General features: G+C 41.0%; 1 protein-coding gene across 5 annotated transcripts in view; it reads left to right on the top strand.

The window, feature by feature from the left end:
• CHRM3 (cholinergic receptor muscarinic 3) overlaps positions 1–19,550 on the top strand; it is a 285,137-nt gene extending 265,587 nt beyond the window's left edge. For all 5 annotated transcript variants that reach the window (XM_063331019.1, XM_063331015.1, XM_063331018.1 and 2 more), the window contains one exon: positions 17,645–19,550. In XM_063331019.1, coding sequence (XP_063187089.1) covers positions 17,664–19,466 — 1,803 coding nt within the window. In that variant the 5' untranslated portion in view covers positions 17,645–17,663 and the 3' untranslated portion in view covers positions 19,467–19,550. The remainder of the gene's footprint in view (positions 1–17,644) is intronic.
• Positions 19,551–25,095: the final 5,545 nt, after the last annotated feature.

Genomic DNA, 25,095 nt, shown 5'->3' with positions numbered 1-25,095 from the left:
AATTTGCCTCTACCTTGGCAGGAAAAGTCACTTCTTCCTGTGAGTAAATGAGTGATAAAGGACAGATGAAAGGGCAGAAATGCGCAAGTGCTATCAAAACCCTCATTTTTGAGTTTTAATATGCTGCAGCTGCAGACGTGGAATGTTTCTCTTGCAGTTGAAAGCACAGCCAGCATGGGAATATTGATACGTTTACATGAATCCGAAAGACTCGCAGCTTATTTGTATTCACTAATAAACTGGAGCTTGGAGAATACTGACTGTACGGGTACATTTTCAGCTGGAAACATCGTGAAACAGAAATAAAGATTAGCGAGAGGGATGGATGGGGAAACAGACATTTGGAAAAGCAAGCTCAGATCGAAGCAGGCGACAGTGAGATTTAAGCGCTACTCTCCATTTCAAAAGCTAAGGTAAATATTAATACATGGCAGAGTGACTGTGATTCAGAACTGTCCCTCGTGGATACATTTTGCCTTTTGAAAGTCTTACCAGTTCTCTGGCAACAATTAATATTATTAAGTGTCAATAATTAATCTAGTATTTCTTCCTTCAAGATCTTGGAATTCCTGTACGAATTCATAATTTATCGCTGGCTTCAGTAGAAATGCTGGTAATTTCAGGTAATCTGAAACTCTGAAATTGGCCCACGTTTGCTGATTAAGGGTAGGATTTTTGAAAAAGCTAGAGACACAGGATGCTAAATGCCTATTAAAAGTCAATAGGTACTTTTCAGTGATGGATAGGTACCCCAATGCTTTAATTTTCATTAAGTATTTAGTTAGAAAATGTATTTTTGGCACACAGCGTAGAGAAAGGCAGGGAAATCCAGCACCGTTTTGATGATAAATTCACAATAGAGCAAAAAATGTAGAAAATCCTGTGTGCTGTATTGATGACAGTGCAATTCAATTAAATCCTTCATACTCAGTGGTATAGACAGAAAGTAAATGATAAAAGCACCCCAGATGCCATTATACCTGGACTGACCCACCTTAGTTTTTCCCCCTGATAGTGTTACAAACGTGTTATGATGGAGTTTGTCACTACTGGGGGTACCCATACGTGTGATAGCTGGTTCTGACCTAATGTAGACCAAATGCACCTTTAAAAAGAAACAATTGTATTCAGGGACCAGAGCAGTGTTGTTTCTTATCTCTCTGCTCAGGATTGCTAACGCTGGTTTGATAAAAATTCCAATTTTACGTCTCCCTCAAACATTATTTGGGCTGTGCAATCTTAAGAAGCAAAGGTCCGTCCGGTCTAAGTATTTTTGTCTCTGAAAGGAGCCAACAGCCAGTGGTCACGGAACCACCTTAGAACAGGACAGAGATACTGAACTGCCTCATCTTCCAAAACCCTTTAAACTTTGCTTCCAGATGTTACACCACTGCACCACCACGTCATTGTTTGGACCCTCTGATTGGAAGGTACCACAGTGACATGGGTCCTGCATCCCTATCCACAGCTATAGTTCAATTTACTGTTACAAATTCAAATTAGTCTTCTTGTGCTGCAAGGGAAAACATACATCCTCCTGATATGAATGAACTTGTCCTAATACGTCTTCTTTGAAAGCTCATCCTATTGAAAAAATGTGGACAGCATTAAGCTGGCAATATAGCCAATATAGGTGAGAAGATAAGACTTCAGGGCAGAGACAGGGTGAACACCCAGTTTACACTGTTTTTTTTTAATTTGGAGGAGCTTTGAGTTGTATTTTGTGCTCTCAAAAGTCTCTTTAACATTTTTGGAAAGAAGTATCAGGAGCTCTCTTGGACCAAAATCTCAAATGCTAAAAACTGCTTCCTTCCTGGGAGACTAGCGATACGTGTTGTTTTAACTGACCACTGATGTGATATTTCTCATCATCTGTAGCGTCACGAGGAATTTATTATATAGAAGTTTTTATGTGTAAGCAACTTTTTGCTCGGCTGCACTACCAAGGGAAGCAAAGCAGGGAACAGTGGTTATATTTTGTTTGTTTGTTTGTTTGTTTGTTTGTCTGAGAACAATACACTGAAGGGCACAGAAGAACTCAGGATGCAGGATCCTTGTAGCTACAAGGATTACAAAAAATCCCACTGCTAGAAAAGCTGTGCATAAATATAGCAACTCGGCACATTCCTGCACTGCTCAGGCTTGCCTGGCTATTGCTGGCAATAATCGTCCAATGCAACAGTGTCTGACCTCCTGAAGACCAAGGTTTTTCAAACGTTAACACAATATTCACATGTTCACTTTCATAACAACATGGTTATATGTCTTGCACATCCCTTCTGGACTGACCCATGAAAATTATTAGTTATCACTAAAATACGAATGTCACTTAAAGAGAAAAGATAAAAGAAGCCAATGAGGATGTGGACTCTAGTCTCTTATCATATTTCAGCACAGACCTGCTTGAGGAGCCAGCTCCAGTTTCCTTTCACATGCCCTCTCCCCCTGTATTTCATGTGCATACAGTTAAATCCAGGCAGTGCATATTCCTCGTGCCCATGGGTTTTTTAAGATGCCATAGGCTCGCTCACTTTCAGCGACCGCTGCTTCCCAAGGAGCTGTTGGGGCTCCCAGTGCAGCCAGCACCAAAGCGGGTCTGTTGGCTGCCTGCTGGTATCACCCGGGGCAATCAGTCTATCAGATGGGCCACTGCTTATCTGTGCCCTTCTTCTGCTATGGCAATGCACTGATGTGAGGATAGGCCTGGGAACAAGATGCTTTTCTTTTTCTCGTCTGTCATTTTTAATGTCTTTTTGCTCTATTGAGTTTTCCCCGCCTCCTTTCTCTCATAAAATGATACTGAATTGAAGAGGTCCCGTGCAATGACTATTTCAGGAGCGAGTGTAGTGGATTTGCTCAGACACTTGCTCCGCAGCAGCTGGAGAGGCAGGAAGAAGGACTTGACTTAGAGGCTCGTGTTTGTCTTCCATCACCTGGCCTCAGCTCGCTGCGCCGAGTCACTGGCTCCTCCATAACGCCTGGTCTCTTTGGAAACCTGATTCTCCTTTTAGCTCTGTTCTTCATGCTACTGTACCAAGCATCTGCGATCAGATCTCAGTCTCAGCTGAAATGGTGTAAAACTGAAGTAACTGGGTGAGGGATTATTTTTTTTAAAATTTATTTATTTAACATAAGGTGTGGGTTTCCTGAAAGTCTGGGAGGCAGTGTGGCTTCTTCCTTCTCTTCGCTTCGGTCATCACTGGCACTTTTGCTGTCACGCATATGAGAAATAAGACATTAACTTGTTAATAATATAATCCAAAACAACTCTGTGCGCTCGTCTTGCTCTCTAAAATTCTGATAATATTAGCAGAACCCTTTTTCTTCCCTTTCTGCTCTTTGAAATTGTATTACGACTGTGACAAACAAAAATTTAGGTTCTTCAGGATAGAGGCTTTTTTTTCCAGCAGCTCTCAAGCAATTATTTTTCTTGCATAATTTTGAATAATTCGTCATGGAACATGCTTATTTCTGTAGAGGGGAGTTACAAGCCCCAGCTGTTCTTGACATCTTCAATCCGTTATACCTGGACTCTGCTCCTTACGATAGCTGTGGTTGTAATGGCCTCACTGTCTTACAGGGTAAGCCACGAGGGCTGCCGTAGTAAGGAGGAGGACTGATGACAGAGAATTGCTGCTCCAACTGATGGAAATGTCTTTTTATTTAGAGTGATTTTGTTGCTACTTTGAGATACAAGAATCCTTACCCCAAAAGGAATGATTGCCAACGTGGCCTCCCTGCTTTCCACGCCAACTCCAGGCTCCCATAAGGAGTTATCAGATTGCATCTTGATAATCTTTTTACCGTGCTCTACCTACTCAGTTGTTTTACCTTCAGTTATTCCTTCCGCTGTATTTTATAATCCGTGTTCCTTTTCTCTTTATCCAGATTGTTGTTGTTTGTACAGTGAAATTTCACGCAGGGCTGCAGGAGGTTTTAACACGCCAGCATTCACAAGCATGTGCACTTTACGCTGATCATTCCCTTTTCCCCTAGTAGCCCGGCCCTCACTGCAAACCCTGGCTGCACCTCTTCCTCTCCAAAGGACGTCCCCTGGCTCACAGGGCAGGTTTTTTAGAAGAACATAGTGACACTACAGTACAAGCTTCTCTCTGAACACAGGGAAGCAGCTCGCAAGTCCTGCAAACTGGGAATACTGAGTTTAAAACATCTCTGGGAGCTGTTGCTCAGGTCATGCAGGCGAACAAGAGGCAGAGCCCACACTGGCCCTTCTACAGTAAACCTTTCATCCTGCAAGAAATGGGAGGGTAGGGTACTAAGAGCAGCAACTGAGGTTTCCATTTGTCCTTTGCTCTGATGTCCACCAGCAGAAATCCAAAATCCATTTACCTCGTCTGGAGCCTGTCCAGGGATTGCTGCAGATACTTACCTAATTAAGACTTCTCAGTCCTCGGAGCTTTTACCCACATGTATCATAGGACTGCCAAGAAAGGTTAAGAAAACAACAAACAAAATACCCTCCTCAATGGCAACCAAATAGGGAATTCTTTTCTGATCCTAACAAATAATTGGTCCGATAGACCCACAGCAACCTGGAAGTGCAGCTCACTGGCAATCCCAAGCATAAAAGCGGGGCAGCTGGAAGATAAGGGCAGATGAACGGAAGGAAATACTTAATACTTAGTTAAGCATTAATACTTCTTTTTGGGGGCAATGAGACTTGGTGAAACCATGTGCAGTTGCATAGAATCTCTATTCTTAGTTCAAGCATTAAAATTCTGCCGGCCTTTTAGGGCAGGAGATATTTTTTCCTAGGTGCAGATTCTCTTTCTTCTAACTTTCCGCTTCCTTTCTGGAAGTAACATATTCTACTTGCCATTTGAGCAATGCTATCAAAGCTGGGAGAAATATTTTCCGTCTGCTTTAGGTAGGAGTCCTGATTTTAAGTCTTTTGTTGATTATCCTAGACTGTAATGGGTTTGCAAAATGCAGGTTTTATAGGCTTGAAAGAGCAAACGCAAACAATCATGAGTCCACATTACCTTCTTATTTTAGAAGCAAAATCCTGTTACTTAGATAGCAACCTTTGCAGCTGATGTAATTAGATCTCCGTGCCTTTCTATTTGCCATGTCAGAATGCATGACTCCTCAGAAACAGCAACAAGGAGGGAGTGCAGAGCACCATGAGTGCATTAGCTAGATGGTGAGTAGAGAACTGCTAGCGTGGTAGATGAATATATAGTTGCGGAATTTAAAAATGGCCTTTTTTGCCGACGGAATGATGTTAACGTTTTAGAAGCATGCAGATGAAAACCTCCAAAGATATAGTTCGAGATCATTTATTTCGCAAAACTGCGTATACAGAAGTTGAGGAATGGCTGTGCGTTGCTAAATTCAGCTTCGCAGTATACTTTCAAAGTAAGGTGATATTATTGTAAAGATCTACGTAGGTCACTCTTCCTGTAGCGTGTGGAAACTACACTTGGGTTCCGCATTTAGCTTATTTAACTGTGAGTCCTTCCTTTTTCCTCCTCAGCCTTGTGCCTCTTTTACTACATACCTCCTACAACCATAAGGCAAGAGGGTCTTAAGGAAACCCATGGTCTGCTGTGCAACTGCGACCACTTGCTGGGGCAGGTCCATTCTGCACGCTGAACACAACCCCTGCTTTGTGAAATGTGTATTCCTTATACGAGAGCTGATTTTTTTTAAGGCTTTTGTTGAAAAAATTCGGACTCTTGGGATGTATTTCAAGTAGGCAGAAAAGGCAGATATTCAGGCAAACAAATATACAGCAACCTAATGAAATGCTGGTAGGAAGAGGACCCTGTCATGAGGGTTACCAACAGGCATTTATGTAGAATAACTCAAAATAAATTTTTCATTAGCACCTCCTCCGTCAGTGTCAGGACTACTTTCATTGGGCATGTTTCCATTTATCTTGCTGTGCAACTCAAAAAAAAAGTAAACCACCCCCCCAAAATCCAACCCTGCAAAGAAACCCTGAAAAAGATTATGGCATTGGAGCATAATTTCATTACTTGTCTGAAACTGAGTAAAGAACGATTGCTTGTATGTGTTAAAATCTGTGGTGCCTGCTACCACTGATTTCCCAGAGACCTACAAATGCCTGGCAGCGTGCGTGCAGGGGGTCAGAGTTTGGAACGGGCCATTTTGATTAAGTTACAGAATTCCACCAGGACTTTCAGATGTGTCTCTTCCAGGAAAAAAAGAAGTTAAGTTAGGCTCCAGTACAAAACACAGTTTTCGGTACTTTGCTAGTTTGTTTCAGACCAATATTTAGATGACATGCGTTTCTTTTAGCTGCTCTCCCTGTCAAGGAATAGATATAATCTAGTTGGTTATAATTTCGATGTATAAGACATAGGCTTTATGAGAAACTACTTAAGATTTTGTTGCAAAGTCCAGACTTTTGCTTCTGAATAACTATTGTGCCACCTAGTGGGTATTAAACTACACTTTTAAACGGATGGAAAGATTGACTTAAAATATACTGATGAATAATGAAATATAGCATTTATACAAAGATTTCCAGGGACATGTTGAAACAAAGCAATTTCCCTTTTTGTCTGATTATTTACCAAGGTGTCCCGTTAAGGTAAAAAGTATTCTGTTTCAATTATGTCATAGCATTTTGCTTATAGTGGTATTAAAGAAATATAATTTATACAAAGGGCACACACAGAGCTCTTCACCTCCCTGGCAGTACATCCATTTCTCAGTAAATTACTAGAAAACTTCATATGCTTTTATGCTTTGATCAAATTTTTGGTATGAAAGGATATCCCCAAATCTCAGATGTTAGGAATTTCCATTTTGTAATACAAATAAAGAAAGAAATACACTGAGAATGTTATTTTCTGACCAACTATGCCACTTTTGACTTGGAATCAAAGTGCTTTGAAACGTATGATTGCATGATTTAAAGCGTTATTTACAAAAAATAATATGCAATGTGATTAAAATCATAACATTTTGCAACAAAGTTTCTCTCATAAAATTTCCTTTTGCATATAAATAGTTCCAGTGTCCAAATATCTATATAGATTTCAGTAGCTGATAGCTATTTCTTAGCAATTTTTCTCCTCTAGCTGGAACCTCTCCACAGTGGTGGTTTTTTTTCTTTCAGCTTTTTAAGTAAACCATCTGTCCCGTGTGGGAGTGCGGTAGATAGCAATAATATTTCAATCACCAAAGCCAATAATAATAAATTTCCCTTAATAGAGTGTTTCCTAACATTGTTCAAGTCACTTTATTGCGTCTTATGTAAAATTGCCAAACTGTCCCTCATCAACAAGAGCTATAGTAGGTGGGCTGTATTTTTAGCACCTGTGTGCACTGCCATAGTTCCAGTAGAAAATGTAGCGGTCAGCAACAGTAGAACCTTTTAGGGTTCTCTCAGGCTCAAGAGAACTTCAAACTCATGTTATTTAACACATTTAAATGTAACGGGACCTGACACCAGGTAAACGTACATCTGGACCGGAGGTTTTGATAGCTCTTTGCCAGACCATTTTTTATTATTTTTCCTAAATAAATAACAAAGCAGAGCTCATCTGCTTTCAGCAGCATTTGTCAAAAAATATCTGAGATTCAGCTTGAAGTTGACAGAAAACGAAATTACTTTCCAAAGAAAAAAATATAGTTTTTGAAAAGGCAGCAAATCTAAACTGTGGTTTGAGTTTTTATTTATGTTTTTTAGTTTGGGCTGTTTATTTTCCCTTCGTGGAAAGGATTGCCAGGAAAAAAAAATGTTTTCAATTTTCCGGTTTCAAGGCATGACAGCATTTTGTCATTTCATTTTGTACTTGCAGACAAATGAGAAGAGCGTGTCAGGTGAGCTTCTTTAAAGCTCAATGGCCAAGACTCTCTGTCTTCTTTGATACTCGAAAGGTGTTTGTACTGTCTTCCAGTTTTCCCTGGTGGTACATTGTGTCCGTGAGCAAACAGTAATAGCAAAAACATAGTTTTTTTTATAGCATGATCAATTGATTACTTCCTTTTAAAGCAGTTTTGTTAAAGATAGTAAAGAGGTCTGCTAATGAGGTCTTAAAGGCTAACCTGTAAAGGTTCTTAAAGGCTAATATTCACATTAAATATGGGTTTTAAATGCATGCAAGCTTTACTGAAAGTAGGACTGGATTACAAATACAGTAAGAATTACTTGTTTTACCTAGCACTGGTAATGAGCTCTTGATATTAAGTTGCTCAAACATGATTTTTTTTTTTAAAGAAGGATGCCATTTTAGTAAAAAAGGAGAAATTCACTTAGAAGGCTTGAAATTTTTTTTCTCTCTACCTAGGCACACATTTTTCCATGTCAATTCAAGGTATTCCAGCATTTAGCAACATCTAGGGGGACAATATAGTTAAGTGCAGGAATTCCCATTGCTTTATTTCACATGATTGATCTGAAAGGTCCCTTCCAACCTAGGCAATTCTGTGATTCTATGATCAACGTTTCAAAGTGATCTTTAAGTACCTCGTGGGGAGGATTATCTGTGGAGTCAATGGACAGCATTTCGTAAAGAGATAGCTGAGCGCACAGTGAAATTTTAGATCATGACTTCGATTCAACATCAGAATAAATAACAAAATATTAAGCAATACTATGTAAAAAAGTGTATATCTAATAAAATATTGACATGAAGTTTTAAAAATGGATAGTTTTTTAATCAAAGGAAAAACTCTGCACCCCTCATGCATAAATGAGATAATGAAATGGCTGATATTCTTCTTTCATCTCTATCTAAAATCGTGTTTAAATTCAACATAGTAACCAACCCTTCAGCCAAACCTTCCTGTCCCCAGATACCTGCAAAGTCAGTGGGTTGCTCAAAGTGAGTAAAACTCTTAGTATTTGTAATTCTGACTATGTTTTGGACGGCATGTCTGTTCCCTCCAATATCAATTAGACAGATGGGATGTTATTCTAATAAAGCTCTCTCGGAGAGAAACTGCCTGGAATTTAAATAATTTCCTCTCTTCATAAGAACGCACCTCCTAGATTTAACTGTTTGAGCTGATAGTCAAGATTTACTATCATTTTAATTGAGCAAGACCTGATTTGATCTGGTTTTCAAGCATTCAAAAACTGTAGACACGTCCAAGCTCAGGCTTTTGAAGGTTTCGCTTTATTCTATGTGAGTTCAGACAATAACCACCAAGTGCACGTGCCCGAGAAAGAAAAGTACCGTTCCTTCAGCAAGTCTGCTGCTGCTACACGTGATAAACCTTCACTGCCCTGAGGCCGTATCGCAACTGAGATTAGTTCCTCATTTCTCAGGTTTCTCCCTGGAATCGTTTTAGAGGATTTCAAGATGGGATTATTTTGAAACTAAAAGTCATGGAGTGAATGAGTATCGGCTCACTGAGGCTAAAAAATAAATAAATAATAAATAGCACAGAAACACTTCTTTCAGTAAATGTGGATATCTGTTAAAATCACTGTCTTTTAATTATGCAGACTGGGATGTATGTTTGTTATATATGGCAGATTTGGAAAAATTATGCAAGAGAATTATACCGTTCATGTAACAAATTCAATCTTAAATGGAAGTCGTAAGTGCAAGGGATCAGAAATACACACCTGGATTTTTGAAATAACAACAGATGCAATATGTCTGAGATATTTTTTTTCTTTTCTGGTCCCTAGTGGTAACACAGTATTTATTCTTACTTTTGTATCTGTGTAAATACGCAGATGTTTCCACGGAAATCGCTAGCCATTAAATCATGTTAGTATTCAAAGTTACATTTCTATCATGATATAAAAACCCTCGGTGAAGGTTTCATACTACGTGAAGTAAGGTGTTTGGAAGAGCAAACGTTGTAAAAGCAAACACAGTACAAGCAAGCAAGGCCCGCCGCGAGTGCCGCAGGCACAGCTGGGTGGTGTGAGCATAAGCTGCTCAGTCCAAGTGAAGGAAATGGTAGACGTTTGTCAAAAGCTAATGGGTAAATTAAGGGATAAAACATGCTCTTCCCATTGCCCAGCTTTAGATAATGAATTTCTCGGCTGCGTTAGGTGGGCAGTCTCAGGTGCTCACAGCGTGGTGTGCTTACACATCCCAGCAAGGAACAAGCGAGGCAGCATCCCTCTGCCTCTCCTCTCGGGAGGGATGCTCCCTTCTGCTGACTGCAGGTAGCTTGGTGCCATGCATTAGGTGCTCTAAACTCTCTCCAAAGTGATGAAAACAACACGTGATTAAAGAAATGGGTTCCTAGTTTGCTCATGCTAGACCTCACACGCTAACAGCAGCAACACAGTAAGCAAATAGTAAGCAAATCTAAATTCACCAATCACAAAAGTGATTTTTAAAGCACTGACGTTAAGTGTAGGTAATTTTAGTAAGCACAAGCGAAACATCTTTATGGATGGAAAATGGAAGAGCTTGCATTGAAGTGTTAGTGGGATATGTTTGATTGAGCTTTTTCTATAACAAGTTGATAGCTAATTAGTGAAAGATACAGTCTATCCTTCTAACAATATTTGAAGTAACGTGACAAAAGTATATATATATATGTATGCAGATATATGTGTGTGTGTGTATATACACGTATGCATATGTATAAACACACACGTGTATATATATCTGCAAATATATACACAAACTTTCATCTGCAGATATATATACACACATACTTTTGTCACATTTTATACGTGACATTTGTATGTATAAATTCTTATGTGTACGTATATATAAAAATGTAAGAGTACATCTGTTATTTGTCTGTATCTAGTGTGAACGTGTAAGACAGTGGCGAGGATATTTCATAATGGGATCGATTTCTGTGGCTCTGTATTCTCATTCTGCAAAGACGCAAAACTATATTGAGTGTAATATACTTAATCATCAGTATAAGGAAGTCATGGTAAATCTGAGGTCCTGTTCACTGATAATTACACTGTACTTCCTGTTATCACATACGCATTCATAAGGAATCCTGTATCTTGTGCTACACTAGCTGCAAGTGATGTGAGCTGCTGTATAATAAATATAAAACCATGAATGCTAGTGCGAATACTTGTATCTTCATTTTTTCATTTCAGGTTTTTAAAATTCTTTATTATCTATTGAAAAAAACCTCTATGTGTGATTTGAAAAATGGGGATGTGTAATCTTGGGCGTAATTTCAGGAAAAATTTAAAGTTCATAGATATTTTTATTTTACCAAATGTTAGCTTTGGAACAAAGCTTAGTTTAGGTAACTGAATTAAGCATTCTAAAGGCTTGGTTTCTTTATGTTAGAAAGCAGGTTTATTATTCACTGCATGGAGTTCTCTGCTGTTTAGGCTAATGTATACAATAGCAGTGCAGAGGACAATGGAAAAATAAGGTAAGCAATTTTCTTGGCTGTGCAAACAGATGAGATGTGAAATTCTCCAGTCGTAATGGCTTGCCGGTTTTAAGCTCACACGCAGTCAAGACCATGGAGTGCCATCTGACATCCTGAAAATACATCTCAGAGCCCTTTAAAGACAGCAAGAAAACAGACTTCTCTTCAAACATGGAGATTGTGTGTTTGTGAATAGGAAGGTTTAAGGAATGGAAAAAATATGGTAAAATGAAACGTGGAATATTCACACAACTGCTGAAATATGAAATCAGCGGAGAGAAAGGGAATGTGGTAAAAATGTGTGACAGAACTGCTCCTACGCTATTCTATTTTACTTTCTATTTACAGCAATGTGCAATGAATTAGGTTTTTCCCAAAATTCAGGCTTTTAAATCTGTGCTATACCCATTTATTGAAATCAGCGATAATCTCTGTAGCTGCTTTCTCCTTCCCTTCCAATGGGTCTTACTGGGATAACTAATACCTCAGTCCCTCCAGTGGGGCAGGGAGCAGAGGTGCTTTGGGAAGGTTGGATGTGAAAGTCTGCCTAGCCGGTGCCTGTACTGTGCCTACACTTTCCCCAAATAATGCTGGGAGGTATGCATTGCCTCTGGTTTGCTCTGGCCTGTCCCTTTCATAAGCTCTTATTAAAAAGCAGAAACAAGAACACAAAAAAAACCCCCAAACCAGGGTGAATAGCATAGCAGTAATCTTAGGTAAGTAATTATGTATTCTTAGGCTAAAAATAGTTTCCTTTGTTACTCCCTGGCTTGAAATTGCAATGTAGCGTATTGTGCCAATGATTTGTAAACTCTTGTGCTGGTGTATAACCCTATAATCATTTCACAGTTGGGTTTGTTTCCCTCACTCGGGCTGTGCCGCGCTGTTTGTTGTACCAAAATAGTTGTGGCTGCTTTCCCACTTGGTCGCACATCCTTCTGCCTTTGAGCTGGGCTTGCTGGGCAGGCGCTGGCAGGCTGCGCTGCAGGGCAGCTTCTTCTCGGACCTGCAGGTCCTTCTTCTTGGACCCAGGACGCCCTCCCCTTCTTTCCCTCTAACACTTCTTATGGAGAAAGGAGAAAACGTATGGCGTTCTTGGAAAATGATGGATAACTCAGCTTGCTTTGGCTTCCTAAAGGGAAGAAAATCCAGTTGCACTGATCTGGTATGTTGTGGTAGCGATGGGTTTTTCTATGCAGATGAACATATGGGTAATACATTTTTTATTTAATTAAACAGTTCAATTACAGGAGCTTGTAGCAGAGCCAGAATGACAAAGGGCTGTGCTCATCATCCTGCTAGCATTTCTCTTTTATCAAATAGTCCAGTCAGTGCAAGTGTAGGGGTCCCTTTATTGCCTGAGGAGTTTAAAAGGCCGAGTTCCAGCTTGCAGGATTGCACTGGGCAGCAGGGAGCTGTCGGTGCGTTGCTCTCAGTCTCTCCTCTTCCTCACTTACTGGACTGTTAAGGACTGGGCAGGTTTTCATTGAAACAGTGGCTTAGAGAAATTGCTTCGTAGTTCAGGGATGGGAGAATTGACCTGAGAAATCAAGGTTTGGTTCCAGCACTTGCTCAGCATCTGAAAGACTGCAGCTGGGGTACAGTTTTCCCAGGCTTTCTCACAATGATTCTTTTGAAGTACAGCATTTCTGAAAGGATTTGTTGGTTAATTTACGTTGAAACTCCATTTCAGAGTCTACAATTAAACAGAAATCACAATCGCTTTATGGACTTAGTGATAGATAGTGCAGCATTTACACATTAATTTTGCAAGATTATCTGTATCTTTTATGTGGTAGTTGTTTTGAACTTCCGAGGCTAACAGGCACGTTAGTTTATCACTCCAATCTTCAAAAAAGGCAAGAAGGAGGACCCAGGGAACTACAGGCCGGTTAGTCTCACCTCTGTCCCTGGGAAGGTAATGGAGCGACTCATTCTGGATGTCGTCTCCAAACACATAGAGGAACAGGAAGTTATTGGAAGTGGTCAGCATGGATTTACCAAGGGCAAATCATGCCTGACCAATCTGATAGCTTTCTATGATGTTATAATGGGTTGGCTGGATGAGGGGAGAGCCGTAGATGTCATCTACCTTGACCTCAGCAAGGCTTTTGACACTGTCTCCCATAACATCCTCATTAGGAAGCTGAGGAAGTATGGGCTAGACGAGGTGACAGTGAGGTGGATCGAGAGCTGGCTGGGTGACAGAGCTCAGAGGGTTGTGATCAGCGGCACAGAGTCCAGTTGGAGGCCTGTAACCAGTGGTGTCCCTCAGGGGTCAATACTTGGACGAATTTTGTTCAATATATTCATTAATGACCTAGATGAGGGGACAGAGTGTATCCTCAGCAAGTTTGCTGATGATACCAAGCTGGGAGGGGTGGCCGACACTCCAGAGGGCCGTGCTGCCATCCAGCGTGACCTGGACAGGCTGGAGAGCTGGGCAGAGAAGAACCTAATGAGGTTCAACAAAAGCAAGTGTAGGGTCCTGCACCTGGGAAGGAAGAATGCCAAACACCAGTATATGTTAGGGGCGGACATGCTGGGAAGCAGCTCTGAGGAGAAGGACCTGGGGGTCCTGGTAGACAGCAAATTATCCATGAGCCAGCAGTGTGCCCTTGCCGCCAAGAAGGCCAATGGCATCCTGGGCTGCATAGGAAAGACTGTGGCCAGTAGGTTGAGGGAGGTCATTCTCCCCCTCTACTCTGCACTGGTGAGGCCACAACTGGAGTACTGTGTCCAGTGTTGGGCTCCCCAGTTCAAGAGGGACAGGGAACTACTGGAGCGAGTCCAGCGTAGGGCAACCAAGATGATTATGGGACTGGAGCACCTCCCTTATGAGGAAAGGCTGAAAGAGCTGGGACTCTTTAGCCTGGAGAAGAGAAGGTTGAGGGGGGACCTGATTAATGTTTACAAGTATCTAAAGGGTGGGTTTAAGGAGGACGGAGCCAGGCTCTTTTCAATGGTTCCCAGCGACAGGACAAGGGGCAATGGGCACAAGCTAGAACATAGGAAGTTCCGTTCAAATACACGGAAAAACTTCTTTACAGTGAGGGTGACAGAGCACTGGAACAGGCTGCCCAGGGAGGTTGTGGAGTCCCCTTCTCTGGAGATTTTCAAGACTCGCCTGGATGCAGCCCTCAGGGATGTGCTTTACGCAATCCTGCTCTAGCAGGGGAGTTGGACTAGATGATCTCTAGAGGTCCCTTCCAACTCTGAAGATTCTGTGATTCCGTGATTTATGGTTGTGTTATGCAATGAAAATGGAAAGTACTACCAAACTGTCAACTCTTCTTATTTCTTAGTAATACTGTTATTTCTACCATCGCTTCTAAGTGATGTTGGTTTTTATTCTATGCTCTGTAGTGAAAGTTTCATTTCCTTTATCAGTATCTTCTGCCTGGTCCTTTCTTGTGTATTAGAAGATAACAGTTTGTCTTTTTTTTTTAATGAAAAAGCAGCCTAATGATATCAGCGCCATCTAAACTTGCCTGTCAGACTTCTCAATCAGTACTTGACTAGGTTGGGTGTTACCTTGTAGAGTTTTTACAAGTCTGAAAATGTGGAGGGGATGCTTTCTGGCTTTCATCCTCTGCTCCCTGTCCCTAATGTCAGTGAAGGAAGATCTGCATCCTGTAACATTAATCATTTCTGGCATATATTTAGCAAATATCATTATTTCAGATCTCTCTCATACTATTCTGGTTTTGACCTCATCCTATCTGACAGGTCTGGAAAAGATGCCTGCTTCCTAAGTAAAACATTGCAAGGAGGATGGCGTCCAGCAATCCTGTTTGAGTCAAAGATTTCCTTCCCCACTGTGACTAACCACCCCGGCCCATAAACAACTGGCAAGAACATTGTCAACACTTGCTTAAGCGGTTGCTCACAAGTGAACTTGTGGGTTTTTTTCACCTGTGGACTTTAAGGGGCGAGCCAAACCCGAATACTGCTTCGCTGTCTTCTTCAAAGGAGAAGGTTTTTGTACACTGTGTTTCCATGGGCCTTCATTTGTAATTTTTGAGTATGTGGGATCTCCATTTTTACAGAGATGTAAATGAATGTTGTCTTTGGTCAAGGCAAAGGAGCGAGCTGGCATGAGTGTGCTTGAGGGGGTGTGAATGAAAGCAAGAGCATGCTGCTCATGCAGACCTCTGCTTGCCTTTTTGCAAATGGCCTTCTGCAGACTTTCATTTCATTAGCGTAGGTGGGATGAGTCTGTCTCTCTCACCCAGGGCAGATTTGACGTCTGCAACTTCTCTGAAACAGTATGACAGGGATTGGTGAGGACGGGTTGCTGTACGCTTGGTGGCCTGACCTACCCCAGCGCCACAGTCAGAAGTAGTATTTCTTGATGAAGAAAAAAACCAAATAAGTTGTGTCCCGCAGCTTCTCTCATAGATGGCAAGGACATGGTGAAATTGTGTCAGAAAAGTTCATTTAGATCTTCTTGGTAAAGGAACAATTAAAATGGTAAAAAACATTGAACACTTTAGAGGAGCAGCTTGACAAATTTTCAGAATGTCTTTTTGCCTGAAATTTCATGCAAAACTGCACATTTCTTTTATATGAACTTTGCAAAGAAAAGAAAACTTGGAATGTTGAAGTTTTTTGATAAAAGATAATTTAATTTCAACCTACTTTGATTTAAAGAAAATCAAAGTTACCGATGTTGGTTTACAGTTTATAAAATTCGTAGATTTTTTTCATTTTAGGAATTGTTTGAGTTATTCCAAATTTTCAATCTTTCTATCAGGAAAAGAGTTTAATTTAACTGTGATTTCCCAGAGCAATATTTGCTGTTGTTATTATTGTGTTATTATTATGTTCACATCCTGTACGATACGATGACAAATGCATTAAAAGTGGATTGCATTAGGATAAGGCAGCATCATTGTAACCTTGTCTTCCTATTAATAAAGAGAAAAAATAATATCTCATTTACTGAGATATCAAAATATGGGAGACTTGTGTTAGTTACTGTTCCTTCCCTTAGAATCGTTGATCTGTTTACTGGATATGTCAAAGAAACTGCACTATTTAAAATGGCATGCTAACAAAACCAAGTATAATTAAAGGGAAAACAGAATTTAGAAATTAATTAAAGAACCAAACCGAGAGCTCCTCTTTTGGGTAAATATTTTGTGTAACACCAGTACATTTTGATGCTCATTATTATCTCATGCCATAACATAGTGACTCTGGCAGGATTCACAGAAGGGAAACAAACATTTCTCCTTGACAGCATATTTTGTTCAATATTTACGATCAATGATGGACTTTTTCATCAGAATTCTTCCTTCATGATGATATAACCAATTTATTACAATGAAACTAGTCAGTTGACCACAGAAGTTAATGAAAAAAGGGAAATGCAAATTCCTATTCTGAGCATGTCTTCGTTTTACATAAGTACTTGGGGAAAAGGATTAAGGCTTAATTATGAATCCCTTTCATGCTTTTTTTCTCTTTTCCTAAAGTGTTTAATGATTGCTTTGACATACATCTGCCAAACATTTTTTCGTGACTCCAGAGACCATATTTTCAAAGGAAATTTTAACATGTTGCCCCAAAGACATTTTGAAGTCATTAGTTGTACAAAATCCTTAGTCCAAGTATAAAAATGTGCATGAAAAATTAACAGTGGCATCTGCAAAAAGTGCTAATGAGAACTTTTAGTACCTTTATCAGGTAGCTGAAATGTAGGTGAAAATGAAAAGATCTTTGCAGCCCCACAGGTTAGAGGAGCTTGGCAGAGCAAAACGATGCTGGCTTGTATCTCTATAGTTTAAGGAAAGACAGAAGACTATTTTTGTTTGTCATTAGCTGTAGCTGGAGGCAGCAGAGGCTGGGGCTGTGTTTTGCTGGTGCCAGGATAGCACCGGGGACCAGCATTGATTCAGACTTGGGGGGTTTGTGGCTGCATGTGTCTGGCATTTAGTTTTCGAAGGCACCAGGGTAGTGGGCTGTTGAGATGTAGAGCTCAGGGCAGATCCGCCAGGGAGTGTTTTAATTAAGAGTTAGAGTTAGGGGGCATTTTAATACTACTGCGGGCTCAAATTCTCCTGGGATTTTGGTTCTTCTGTGACTGAATGTTTTTCAGGAAACGCAATGTGATTACTACAAAGAGTTCAGGCTAATCCCAGCTGTAAGCAGAGTACTACCACATACGTGTTTGACTTGGGATGTGTCACAGGCACGTTGGCTTTTAAAGACATCTTTCAAAGTGCTAAAGGGATTTTATGTATGAGTATGCGAATGATTATCTCTTCGCCATCTTCACATGTTCACTTGCTTTTTGTTTGTTTTTTCCCTGCTGCAGACTATGTCAGAGAGCCACAATGATCATGCAAAATAACACTTCAGCCTCGCCCCCATTTTCGAATGTGAGCTCCTTCTGGAAGAGAGATTCACACGGACCAGGACTACTCGATGAAGCAGCGTCGCTCATTGGCAGCTATGATTTCCCTCAGACCACAGAGAGTTTTCCCTTCTCCACTGTGGAATCAACAAACATGTCCCTAAATGCCACGAGCAAAGACCCTCTGGGTGGACACGCTGTCTGGCAAGTAGTTTTGATTGCTTTCCTCACTGGGATCCTTGCGCTGGTGACCATCATAGGAAACATCCTGGTGATTGTTGCATTTAAGGTTAACAAACAACTGAAAACGGTCAACAACTACTTCTTGTTGAGTCTTGCTTGTGCAGATTTGATCATTGGTGTTATTTCCATGAATCTTTACACCACATACATTATCATGGACCACTGGGCTTTGGGAAACTTGGCCTGTGATCTTTGGCTCTCCATTGACTACGTCGCCAGTAATGCCTCTGTCATGAACCTCCTTGTCATAAGTTTTGACAGGTATTTTTCCATCACGAGGCCGCTTACGTACAGAGCCAAACGAACAACCAAAAGGGCTGGGGTGATGATTGGCTTAGCATGGATCATCTCTTTTGTTCTTTGGGCCCCTGCCATCTTGTTCTGGCAGTATTTTGTTGGGGAGAGGACTGTGCCTCCTGATGAATGTTTCATCCAGTTTCTAAGCGAACCCATCATTACTTTTGGCACTGCCATAGCTGCCTTTTACTTGCCAGTCACCATTATGAGTATTTTGTATTGGAGGATCTACAAGGAGACTGAGAAACGCACCAAAGAGTTAGCAGGGCTACAGGCTTCCGGCAGCGAGGCAGAGGCAGCACGCTTCGTACACCAGACAGGCAGCTCCCGGAGCTGCAGCAGCTACGAGCTGCAACGGCAGAGCATGAAACGCTCCACCCGAAGGAAATACAGACGCTGCCACTTCTGGCTCACGATGAAGAGCTGGGAACCCAACCCAGACCAGGGGGACCAGGAGCACAGCAGCAGCGACAGCTGGAACAACAACGACGCTGCTGCCTCCCTTGAAAATTCAGCCTCCTCTGATGAAGAAGACATCGCTGCAGAGACCAGAGCCATCTATTCGATTGTGCTGAAGCTTCCTGGTCACAGCGCCATCCTCAACTCCACGAAACTACCCTCCTCGGAAGATTTGCAGGAGTCGGGGGATGAACTGCAGAAATCCGACACAGAATCGAAGGAAAAGAAACCTAAAAAATTGCACCCTCCCAAAAGCATTCAGGATGGTGGAAATTTCCAAAAGAGCTTTTCTAAGCTTCCCATTCAGCCAGGGTCAGCAGAGACAACCACAGCTTCTGACGGCATCTCATCGGTGACCAAGACATCTGCAGCCCTGCCTTTGTCCTTCAAGGAAGCAACCCTGGCAAAAAAGTTTGCCTTGAAGACCAGAAGTCAGATCACAAAGCGAAAACGAATGTCACTTATCAAAGAAAAGAAAGCGGCACAGACACTCAGTGCCATTTTGTTTGCCTTCATCATTACCTGGACCCCATATAACATCATGGTTCTGGTGAACACCTTTTGCAGCTGTATCCCCAAAACTTTCTGGAACCTGGGGTACTGGCTTTGCTACATCAATAGCACGGTGAACCCCGTGTGCTATGCACTGTGTAACAAAACATTCAGAAACACTTTCAAGATGCTACTGCTGTGCCAGTGTGACAAACGGAAACGACGCAAACAGCAGTATCAGCAAAGGCAGTCCGTCATTTTTCATAAGCGGATCCCTAGGGAGGCTTCATAGAATAGTATTTTTTAAACAATTTTAAAAAAATAACGAAGCGGGGATGGGATGGGATGGGATGGGATGGAATGGAATGGAATGGAATGGAATGGAATGGAATGGAATGGAATGGAATGGGATGGGATGGGATGGGATGGAATGGAATGGGATGGGACGGGACGGGACAGGATTGGACGAGACGGGATGGGATGGGATGGGATGGGATGGGATGGGATGGGATGGGATGGGATGGGACGGGACGGGACGGGACGGGATAGGACGGGATGGGGTGGGGTGGGAGGGTGGTTCCAGGGTGCTGATTCAAACATTTAAACATCAAGACGTGAAAGCAGCTGCCAGGCTTATGTATCCTTTTAATAAATCCAGTTTAATATAAAAATCAAGTCTGCATTCAGCAAAAACTAACAAACTTCAACGTTTTTACTAAGGAGTGAAAGACTTAATAAAGTTTTCCTACAAATTTGCGAGAAGCTGTATAGCAATTATAAACCCATTACTGATCTGCCCAGCTCTTTGATTATAATCAACTCTGGGATCTCAGGTAAGCACATCTAGCTAGCCCAACTCTTCTGTTTCCAAGGAATCCAACAACTTTCAATTCAAGTCACATACAGATGTAGCAAGCTAGCGAAACAGGATTATGGAATTATTTGAGACACTGTATAGGTTGCAAAATTGCTTCTTGTTGTCCAGATAGAGCTTCCTGTCTACTTCTCTTCTGGTGTGTTGTTAATTGTACCCCTGATTCCTGAATGCCGAGTCTCTGTGTGTGCAGCTCATGTTATATATATGTGTGTGTGCGAGTGTGTGTGTGTATGTATGCGTAACATACATTCACACCTCTAAAATACACACATACCAGGAAAGAGGTGATCTACTGTTCTAGGTTTTAGAGGGTCCCCCATCACAATTACATGAGTGAAATTTGAGAAAATCTAACCAGAAAAATCATACTATAAATATACACCTCATTATTTGCCACCTGAAATTCAAGCTTATCTTTGAAACCAAAACATGGTGTCCACATTTCAAATTGAGGGAACCAAAATGTAGCCTGTGAGCCTAAGGGTCTGCAGAGTTTTGTAATGGGGGCCATGCCCAGTAAAACCTTAATCTCGAGCACAGTATCTCTCCCCAAAAGTGATCGCACCTCTTCAAAAGACACGCAGGTGAAAGGAATTGAAGGCTAGATTCAGGGCAGGGAATGAAGTTACCTTTGTAGGGCGTAGGATGGCGTGCGAGACCCCACACCTGGGCCACACAGTGCCAGTGCTCAACGGGAGTCGTGAGGAGCCAGGCGGGGACAGCCAGGAGCAGGAGCCCCGTTTGGTGCCGGGGCGGCTGCGCTGCCCTCGGGCCACGCGCGGACACTGCGACGCCTGCCCTTGAGCTGCACCGTGTGGGTGCACCACCCTCCGCAGAGCCGGCTCAGGTCCCATGCGCAGTATCCGCACAGCTTCCAGTGAACGTTCGAGATGTAATTTTCTGTCCCAAACTTGGCGGGGCCTCCCCCGCTTGCACTGTCTGCCCAGGTGAACTTCAGATGCAAAAGATTTGTGTAAAAGAAATGCTTTATTTTTGTACGTGAAGGATGCTCTCTAAAGTGTTTCTTTTCCGGAATCTGTTTTAAAAATCATCAGGAAAAGCGCACCGAAATCTGTTTCATGCCAGATTATTCGGTGGTGTGAAAAACACGGATATTGCCAATTTGTAACCTGGCAATTTTTGATAAAGACAATTTTAAAAGGGCTTTAATATTTATAGCTTAGACACGACCAGTATTTCCTGGTATTTGTGATGTGGTCTGCACCAAACATAGTGTGATTTATAAAAGTCAGAGATCCCCTGGGGAAAGGATTGTACTTTAAACTATTGTTCTAAGTCTGATTTAGTTACATGTTGAAAGATAATTTTGTTTTCTCCTTTGAACTGACCAAAACTTTTTTTTTTATTATTATTGCTTAGACTCTTATTTTGCTGAAAATAAAACAAAAGAAATATCTTCTTTTACAATGGGGCATCAGTGTTGTGAACACAGAACTGATGTAAAAGCTGCTTTTGTATTCAGTGTGAGATGGTGTTTACAGATGATTTTGACAACAGTGGAAATATATTAAATGGTGTCTGTGTATCTGAACTATTTAATTTTGTGTTATGTTCATATGAAGAAATATTTATACATACTTCACCAAATGTTTTATTTAATGTTGATAAATATTGCTCTTCAGTCTTCAGCTGTAGTGTCCTTTTAAAGTGATTCATAAAGGTCTCCTTGAGAAATGAATAGAGTACACCTAGCTTTCTTGTCACTCAAACAAATACTCTCAACATACAAATCTTTCTTTTGTATGAGTTGTCTAAAATGTCTGCCTAAAGGTAAGCTTGTAAATGATGTTGCAAGTCTACTGCAAGTACACGTTTAGTATAAAAGACGAAAAAAAGTTAAAGCTTCATCTATAAGTCAGAAGTGCATTTTGAGCTAAAGATACCCAGAATTGGTTTACCAGTTTGGTAGCCACGTACAACCAAAGACTTCTAACTCACCCACGTTGCGAAGAAAATTAATGACCCTTATTTATAGAAAGAAGCATATATTTGAAATATATTCATTACTCAAGTTGACCTAACTAATGTTTTAATATTTAAATATATATCTATATCTATATATATTGCCATATTATTATCTTCTGATATCTAGAGTAGTGCTGTGCCCCTAATACACAAAATGTGAGAGCATGTAAGGAAGCCAGAGTTCATCAGGGGGATTTATGGTATATTAGTATTGATTTTACAATGGGAAACCTTATTTTTAATGAAGTTAAGCTTCCCTGAAAGCGGCTGTCACCACTGTTTACATAATAGGAAGAGTTAAACCCTGGGAATGTTTTAACAGAGAAATAAACAACCTGTCTTTTGACGTGTGACCAGGCTTTACATTGTTATTTACAGGCATCATAAAATGTGGATGTATACACATACTGTAGCATAGATCAATTTAGTTATTATTTATTTAATGGAATATGCACTATAAAATATTAAGAATTTGGCTGTGTTTCAGGTACGGTGGGGATCAAATTAATTTGTATTTTATATGTCTATGTGTTCGCTTTAAACCCATGCACACACAAAAATTGTAGCCATATGCACAAGTGGATATATTATTTATGAACACAGGCGCACATGATGGGTTGCAGAGGAACAACGCAAGACCAAAAGGTACAATCTGACACAGCACTACTTTTAAGAAGTACAAATGATGTAATATTTCATCTCTTCTGAGGAAAATTAAGTCAGAAACATGACAGAAAGCATCATTCTGAGGGCAGACAAACAGCTCAGTCCCATTTACACTCCTCACATGGAAAGCTGGCTTTTCAGGGAGCAGGCGTCATCCCCATTAATTGCAATAATACAAGATTAGACTCCATATGAAAAGAATCAGAGAATCAGAAGTGATAGCCAGACAGGAGCCATTGGGTTGTCTGGAGAAAGCTTTGTAGAATAGACCCCAATCACTGTCAGCCTCTGAACAGCTCTAAGACAACAAAATACGTTATAGTATATGCTTGGCTTTCTTGATGTAAAATTAGGATAGAAAGTTTCTGGCTTCTGTACCAGTAGAGGCTGTGAGAAATGTCTGATCCAAAGATACAAGGACAGGTGTCACGGTGCTTGAAGCACTTTATCCCACCCCAGCATAACACAACACCCTTCCTACAAATTTAAACTGCAAATCGGCGTGTCACTGTTCTAGAGCTAAACAAATATAGGAAAGGCCTGAGCTGTTCCCAGGATCTAAACCTGTGGATCTGTATATCCTCAACAACAAACGACCTAAAGGACTCTGGCAGTTTTGTGAGGATACTCACACAAGACGTTCTGAGGCAGTTGGTGACCTTTCTCAATTATGTTCAACTTCGCTTTCTTATTTTATTGTCTTGATTATTATATTTCCTTACTTCTTCTGCAAGAATATTCTAAAAAGTCTTAGCTCGTTAGAAACCTTGCCTACGTAAGAAGTGAATACAAGTCCCAAAGTACACTCAGTTTGCCTCTACAGAATGCGAACATCAAAGTAAAAGGAAATTTTTATCTTTTTTCCCTGATCAGCAGCATCAGTAATTTTGAATATACGGTTATCATCATGCTACCATATATACAGTAGGGATAATCACAGAGTATCATGCTAAGCTATTTATAAACTGCATTTCAGTGCCCCCTTGACCATCTGACTATTTATGCATCCCTATTCAAATTTTTATTTGAGATGCCAAACCCTCATTCTCCTCCAAATGGCTCCCACATTTATTTCACAAAACGTGCTTTACAAGCTCATCTTGGTGTCAGGCTTCTTTCTTTCCTTTCGAAATATTCCTACGCAAAGTTAAGGTGCTCTTAGATGATCAGAAGGCACGTTCCCAGCTCCAGCAGTTGTAGTGTTGAGGTCTGATTTTTTCTTTTCTAAAGATGTATAAGACTTATCAAAAAGAACGAGAGCAGGATCCACATATTCCAGGTCCGTATTGGCAGAAACGGCCTGTACCACAAGTTGGCTGTTCACCAAGCCAGACCTTCTTTGGTGCTGCTGGGGATGACGTGCCCCTAAGGACGTTCTGCCGAGCCCCCACTAGCTCGAACATCATCCCGTTCATGAATCATCACATATTTTAATGCATTTGACAATGTCTAAAAACATACATATTCGTTGTGGTAACTCTGAATATTCTTTGATCCGTGTAGATCTACTGTCCCTTTTCACAACTCGCTTCCAGCTTCTGTGATTTTCTATTTTATATATTCCTTTTATCTTTTATGTATTTACCCATGCAAATGCCACTGCCCTTCCTTCTGGGAGCAGGTCAAAGCGATATATATTTGTAGATTGCTTCTTGTTAACACACAGGATACGTACAGATGTCTGGTGGAGCTGAGGTGTTCATACTGATGGCTGTCTTTTCTCCCTCATGAACTGAACTCCCGTGATACCCAAGCACTTCTGTTTGGAAGCTTAGCTAACGCATATGTGACGTTCAGGTTTTCATAGCATTGGAAACCTTATTTAATTAGGATTTTCTTCCTTATATCAGACATAGATCATTTGTAGGTTTTGCACTTTCCCACTTCTACTTTTAGGAGCTGCCAGGCAGATATTGATGCTTTGAGCAGCCTGGTCTAGTGGGAGGTGCCCCTGCCCAGGGCAGGGGGTTGGAACTAGATGATCTTTAAGGTCCCTTCCAACCCGAACCATTCTGTGATTCTGTGATATTGGGGAAAATACTACTTTGTAATGCCTGTCATTTTGGTACTCCAGCTTTTGAGGTAGGCAGCCAGGGGGTAGCTCATCCAATTGTGCTGTTTGTTGGAAACAAGTTGAGTATGCATAGGGATGTTTGGATCTATACGCTGTGTTTATTCCATTTCATACACTGTGGCACCGCAATTGGCTGAGATTGACCGTCACAGTATTTGACGACAGAGTCTTAATTGGCAAACTCATTAATTGTGCCATACTGGCATTCAGGGCCTTGACTACTTCTCACCACCTATATTGTACATTCAAAATATAACATAGATTGTAACTTTTTTTTCGCAAGAAAGATTGTTGTAATTATTTCCAGATACCCTCCTA

Source organism: Chroicocephalus ridibundus, chromosome 3 (assembly GCF_963924245.1).
Source record: "Chroicocephalus ridibundus chromosome 3, bChrRid1.1, whole genome shotgun sequence".
In the NCBI taxonomy this organism is placed as follows: domain Eukaryota; kingdom Metazoa; phylum Chordata; class Aves; order Charadriiformes; family Laridae; genus Chroicocephalus; species Chroicocephalus ridibundus.
Note: the sequence above shows the minus strand (reverse complement) of the source record. Positions and strands in the feature narration are given on the sequence as shown.